At 29.7% G+C, this 7396-nt stretch overlaps 1 protein-coding gene across 1 annotated transcript; it reads left to right on the plus strand.

Moving 5' to 3' along the window:
- Positions 1 to 268: 268 nt before the first annotated feature.
- Positions 269 to 6904, plus strand: LOTGIDRAFT_110615 (hypothetical protein; the record flags this gene model as incomplete). The annotated part of the gene is made up of 7 exons (XM_009048130.1): positions 269 to 403; positions 874 to 1044; positions 1488 to 1670; positions 2095 to 2190; positions 2366 to 2441; positions 2566 to 2678; positions 6779 to 6904. Coding segments are annotated over 7 exons (900 nt in total), but the record flags the coding sequence as incomplete, so codon positions are not given.
- Between the last annotated feature and the right edge of the window lie 492 nt (positions 6905 to 7396).

The raw sequence follows: 7396 nt of genomic DNA on the forward strand, positions 1-7396 counted from the left end.
ATCAGAAAATAATGACAGCCAGAAAGCTACAGATTCAGAGAAGTCTACAGCGGTCGAGAAAACAAAAAACACCGAAGAATCGAAATATCAAGAGAAAACTAAAAAAAAGTCTAAAGATAAATCTAAAACCGGCGAGAAATCTAAAGGCAAATCTAAAAACATAGCGGAAACTAAAGATGGTGATAAATCTAAAGATAACGAGACATCTGAAGGAGGTGAAAAATCTGAAGGCGATGATAAATCTAAAGACATAGAGAAATCTATTGATGATGAAGTAGAAAGATTATTTAAAGCTATGGATGGTTTAGGTACTGATGAACAAACTATTATTGATGTTATTGTAACCAAGAAAAACCAACAAAGACAAGAAATAAGACAAAAATATAAAGAAAGATACAATAAGGTAAGATCTTTGATTTGTATCAAACAAAACAAGAAGATTCTAATCCAATTTTTAATCCCATTATTTTAAAACGACGTTTCTCATAATCTTTCAACAGGGTCATACTTATCTACATGATGCTTGCTCCTTTGGCAAAGAGGATTGACGATATTATCTATTGCATCGTTCCCATTTTCGATCAGACGTCTGGGGCTCCTGCAAATCCACTAAACCTAAGTGTCTTTTATGAGGTCACTAATCGAGATATACGCTTCATAAGATCCTTCGCGATTAGTGACATCATCAAACACTTTGTTTTAGTGGAATTGCATGGAAATGGCGTCTGATTGACAATTGACCAAAATGGTCAAAGGTACAAATTGACCTCTTTACAATCCCTTAAAGCAATTATTTTTTTGCTGATCTCTCCTTTTATCCAGATGATAAATCGCGGAGATACACAGTAATTCATTATTTTTTTTTCCTATCAGGATGTGATGTTAGATCTTAAATCAGAATTAAGTGGAGATTTACAAGAAGTAATATTAGGATTAATGATGACTCCATCAGAATATGATGTAGATTGTTTACATGAAGCTATGAGTGGTATGAGAACTGATGAATCTATGTTAATTGATATCTTAGCAACACGAACACCAGAGGTAAAAGATATCATCTATAATCAACAATCTAAAGTACCCTGAAGTAACAGACTGACACGTGAGATGTAGGATCCGCTTTATGCGCTTTAGATCGTCTCGTTTGGACGACATGTATATAATTTGTTATAATTATGTTTGATATGTGACAGAAATTTATACTCACTCCTTTTCAGGAACTAAGGAAAATAATAGAACTGTACAGAACTGGTTAAGTATATTATACAAATACTTTGAGAAGAGGGGGGGGGGGGTGAAGTCATATTTTAGTATTTGTTTTAAAAAAAGGATTTTTAAATAAATTTATTATAAGTTATATTATTATTATAGAATATAAACAAAAGATTTAGAGAAGGATAAAAAAGAGTTATACTATTTTATTGTCGAATATAAGAAAGATTTAGAGAAGGATATTTGAAGTTGTATTATTTTATTGTAGAATATAGAGAAATATATTAAAGTTATATTATCTTGTTGTAGAATATAAGAAAGATTTAGAGAAACATATTAAAACTGAAACTTCCGGTGATTTTAAAGAATTATTATTAGAATTGGTAAAAGGTCAACGACCTCAAGGTGACAAAGTTGATGACAAAATAACTGATGATGAGGCCAAAAAGTTGAATAAGGTTTGTATCTTGAGACTTAATGCAAGTAATGAGTTAGTGAAAGAAAATTATAAAATGTCACTATCAAACATACAGATAACTGTATTATCTTACAGTTTCTTGTAAATTTATATATGCTCTTGTAACAAAGTTTAAATCTAGAGATAATTTAACCATGGACACCAAACGTTCATCTATTGACCCAAATTAGAACTTATTATGAATATTATGACGTCATAAAATATTAAGCACTGTAATCGACTGAAATCCACTCTCCTCCATTCTGTCTAATGATGGCAATCATTGTGTCAAGCACCATCTGCAAGTGAAATTATAATGATTGACGGTTGTAATCAGCTATTTTCTGTACAGTAGACCTGTCTCTAAAGTCTATGAAATTAACACATTTACATCTTTACGTCTCACAACCATATTTATGTTTCAGAATGGTAAAGGAAAGTTCGATAAGAAACATTTTAAATCAATTTTCACAAAATATAATAATAAACAGGTTCCAGCAATATTTGAAGTGTATAAAAAGGTATGACTGTCATCTCTCTTTCTCAATTGTTTAATGATATCATGCATAAATTAAAGCCAAGTTTCATCAATTTAACAATATTCAACCGCGGTTGACCATAGGTGTGTCATCTTTTCTACTAGTACCCTCCATACATGAAGAAATTTGGTCACTAATATTTGGTCCATTTTTTTAGATATCAGATAAAGATGTACTTGAATTGATTGAAGAGAATATGAAAGGTGATGTGAAAAATGGTTATATCTGTTTAGGTATGGTTTTTATTTCATTTTTAAACTGTTGATATTAATTGCCAGAAACCGAAATGTATATTAATTTTAGAGAAGGTTTGACCCTTTCTTAAAACTTATGATAGTAGAGATTATATACTTGCAGTAAAATCGTATGAAGATCCAGTAGATTATTATGTAGAAAGATTACATGGTGCTTTTGATGGGATTGGTACCAATGATTCCAGATTAATAAGAATATTAGTTTCTAGATCGGAGGTTCGTATAAGCTCCTGATATTGGATTAATAAACTAATTTTAGATAAATATTCCGTTATACTTGACCCCTTCTCACACCTAAGTCAATGTGTTTTTTTTTTTGGGCCAGCTTGGCATATAGGTACATTTGGGAAGATACGTTTTGCGCTTTTACGACAATGACGCACATTGCGAGAACTTGTGTATGGTACTTTTACCAACCGATATTACTTTAGCTTTCTCAGAGTACTTAAGTTATCATAGAGAACTTTAATTTAATTAGATCGATCTACCTGTTATCAAAGAGAAATATAAAGAAAGTTATGGTAAAAGTTTAAATGAAGAAATAAAATCAGAATGTAGTGGAGATTATAAAACAGCTTTATTGTTATTAATTGATGAAGAGTAAGTTACTTTTATATATTCAACAATTATTTGACTGGTCCGATCATGCCACTTCACAATAGAGTAACTCTTTTGTCATTTTCAGTTGAAATTTTATCTTCAACTGTGGAGACAATCAAATAAACGATCAGCATAACTGGATATTTAGTATTTTTGGATAAATCTATATCACTTTATTATTTAATATAATACTATTTCAAACAAAATGTGATTTTAAGTGAAAAGAAAGCTGAAGATGATGACATCAAACAAACTGAGATGAAGAAAGCAGAAAACAAGGACGATAGTAACAGTCACACTGGTGTTAAAACCGAGAAAGATGAATCTCAGGAAAAATCAATTGATACTAAAACAGAAGGTTCCGAAGTAGATAGTAGAGAAGTAGAGGTCTTTGAGGATCTTCCAGATGAAGTAGATAGGTTATATAAGGCTATGGATGGGATAGGAACTGACGAAAGATCAATCATATACGTTCTTGTGACAAAAACAAACCAACAGCGCCAAGATATAAGGCAAAAGTACAAAGAACGATACAAAAAGGTAAACAACTTTGTTGGTAACCTTCAAATCTCTAAGTCGAATAAATACTTACTTCTTTGGCTCAAGCAACGCATAGATTATCTTTGGTTGAATTTCAAGAAACACCCTTTTGCCTATATATACATTGCTTCTTTTGCATAGAGGAATGAAAACGCTTGTGTGATACAAAGTAATTTAACCATCTTTACTTCTTTATCATTCAGGATGTGATGTCTGATCTTAAATCAGAATTAAGTGGAGATTTACAAGAAGTAATATTAGGATTAATGATGACTCCATCAGAATATGATGTAGATTGTTTACATGAAGCTATGAGTGGTATGGGAACAGATGAATCTATGTTAATTGGTATCTTAGCAACACGAATACAGAACGTAAGATATAATATTGCTTTTTAGCACTTTTATGATCATTATATTCGAATTTTGAATAATTCATTAGAATCCGAGTAAAGAGTTTTTAATCAGGATTTCTAATCATTTCAGGAAATGAAGAAAATAAAAGAATTGTACAAGAAAAGTGAGTTATTATTTATTAAAGAAACAATAAAATTATTTCACAGATTGCAAAAAAAGGAAAACAATATTTCAAATTCCTTTCTTTTTTGTAGCATACAAAAAAGATTCAACGTAAGATATTAAGATTGATTTTATGTAGAATATAAATATTTATAGAAATAATAATAAATTTCATTAGATATACTATTTTCTTCGAAAATATAAGAAAGAGGTTAGAGGAAGATATTTAAAGTTATATTATTTTTTTTTATAGAATATTGCAAAATTTAGAGATGAATGTTTAAAATTATATTATTTAAATCTAGAATACAGAGAAAGATATTAAAGTTAAATTATTTTATTGTAGAATATAAGAAAGATTAAGAGAAAGATATGAAAAGTTATATTATCTTGTTGTAGAATATAAGAAAGATTAAGAGAAAGATATTAAAAGTTATATTATCCTGTTGTAGAATATAAGAAAGATTTAGAGAAAGATATTAAAGTTATATTATCTTGTTGTAGAATATAAGAAAGATTTAGAGAAAGATATTCAAAGTTATATTATCTTGTTGTAGAATATAAGAAAGATTTAGAGAAAGATATTCAAAGTTATATTATCTTGTTGTAGAATATAAGAAAGATTTAGAGAAAGATATTCAAAGTTATATTATCTTGTTGTAGAATATAAGAAAGATTTAGAGAAAGATATTCAAAGTTATATTATCTTGTTGTAGAATATAAGAAAGATTTGGAGAAAGATATTAAAGTTATATTATCTTGTTGTAGAATATAAGAAAGATTTAGAAAAAGATATTAAAAGTTATATTATCTTGTTGTAGAATATAAGAAAGATTTAGAGAAAGATATTAAAGTTATATTATCTTGGATTTAGAGGAAAAGATTAAAAGTTATATTATCTTGTTGTAGAATATAAGAAAGATTTAGAGAAAGATATTAAAAGTGAAACTTCTGGTGATTTTAAAGAATTATTATTAGAATTGGTAAAAGGTCAACGACCTCAAGGTGACAAAGTTGATGAAACGATTTCTGAAACGGAAGCAATGAAATTATATAAGGTTTGCTCTAAAGTGGTATTTAATCAATATTGTATTCAAGTAACGAGCTCTTATTTATTACGACGAGATTTGATTTTGTTGGGACATGGGGTTAAAGGTGTACTACCTCTTAGGATGACCAAAATGAACAGAATCGTTCTATAATCAAATAAATTCATAAAACTAAGAAATAATCCATTAAACTATGTAATTTTGTTTAATTTAGTTTAATGGATATATCGAATTATATAGAGATTCTGTTCTTTTGTCATAACACCTTTTAAGTCCGACTGCTGAATATATAAAGTTATTAACCAAGTTTGAGACTTTATATATTATGCCTATTCTGACAGGTAGTATTCCTTTAAGCAGTTTAAGATACTTCAGCTTACTTTGAGAAACAATATCACTAAGGCGGAAAATTCACGCATTCTGCTGTAGTAGGAAGAGATGGTTCTTTCGAATGCTTATGTTACTCCCGCCACAGTCTATAGCTTTTAGTTGTTTGTAATGGTAGGAACCATGTATATTATATTTTTCATTCAGAACAGTAAAACCAAACTTGACATCAAGCAATTCAAGAATATTTTCACTAAGCACAATGGATCACAGGTCAAAGCAATATTTGATGAATACGAAAAGGTCGGTGATAATTATTCAAATGTTCAGAATTTAGCATTTTGTCAAGTGATCATCGCCGATATTTTACTACAATTTGCCTACAATTCAGAATTTCCGAGTGTGACGTTTGCAATCAATGAAAACGAATAATTATCCCCCTATACACTTAAAATAAACAACAAACAAACCGGGTAATCTTATAGAAAGTCTATAAAGACGAGTTTCTTTCCCAAATGTTTTCGAATGTAGAACTACGTCCCATTACATCAAATAATGGTGATGCTGCGCATTATATATCAAATTCTGACCACTAACACGGTGCAACCAGACAATGGTTAAAATATTCTTGTTAAAATCTTGATAAATGTTTTCCTTTTCAGCTATATGAGAAAACTTGCATACAATTGATAGACGAAAATATGAAGAGTGATTCAAAATCTGGTTATAATTGTCTGGGTAAACAATTTGCGTTTTTCCTTTATTTTCCAATTCTTTGTCTTTTCTAACGTTCTTGAATTGAAATGCTTCATCTTTAAGTCGACACTATTGTTTTTCTTTTTCAGTAACGTTTCTGTTCGAAGATCCAGTAGATTATTATGTAGAAAGATTACATGGGGCTTTTGATGGAATTGGTACCAATGATTCCAGATTAATAAGAATAGTAGTTTCTAGATCGGAGGTATTTTTGGCCTTAAACACTGAATTATTGATAAATGGGAGATAAATTCTCTTTTCCCGTTTGATTAACCAAAGAGAAGCTCAACAAAGCTATGTAGGCCTACATTTTTATTTACGCAAACTATTTGATTCAATCCTTGTAAGACATTTAGACGTATCACAGCACATTAAGTAACAACAGTTTTATTGATATAGACTTATATTTAATATATATGTTTTTCGATTGTGTCTCATCTCCATATTGATGTCGAATATACATCAATAAAACTGTTGTTTATTAAAGTATTTAATTATTTTTTATACTGAACGGTTTTTTTTTCAGATTGATCTTGCCGGTATCAAAGAGAAATATAAAGAAAGTTATGGTAAAAGTTTAAATGAAGAAATAAAATCAGAATGTAGTGGAGATTATAAAACAGCTTTATTGTTATTAGTTGGTGAAGAGTAAGTGTCGTGTTACTTATTAAAGTACCTTCACGTTCCTGGCGTTATGAAGTTTTGGTTTTCTTATACGCCCACATTATAATGTGGTCGTATATTGTCGTCGCCCCTGTCCGTCGGCCCGTCGGACTACAGTGTTCATCAGATTTAAATGAAATTTTGTGTGATCTTTTATTACGATGAGATCTTAGAAAAAGTCGAATTTGACGATCTTTCGATGAATGGTTTTTGAGTTATTAACCTTTACTTACGAAAGGTGCGCCATGTTTATAAATATTCTGTCACGTTTTATGCATTATATAAGTGTTTTGATCATTATATTGTTTTATTTAGTACAACTACTGAATACCAGAAGCCAGCAGCTGTCGATAGTTCGTTGGAAGATTTGTCCTCTGAAAAGAAACAGGTTAGTTTGTGTATTTCCCTATCATTATGATCACATTTGTTAATTTCATCGAACATAAAAATAGATATACAGTGGCTGAACTTATAATAGGGA

This window comes from Lottia gigantea (genome assembly GCF_000327385.1).
Source record: "Lottia gigantea unplaced genomic scaffold LOTGIsca_12, whole genome shotgun sequence".
Classification (NCBI taxonomy): Eukaryota; Metazoa; Mollusca; class Gastropoda; family Lottiidae; genus Lottia; species Lottia gigantea.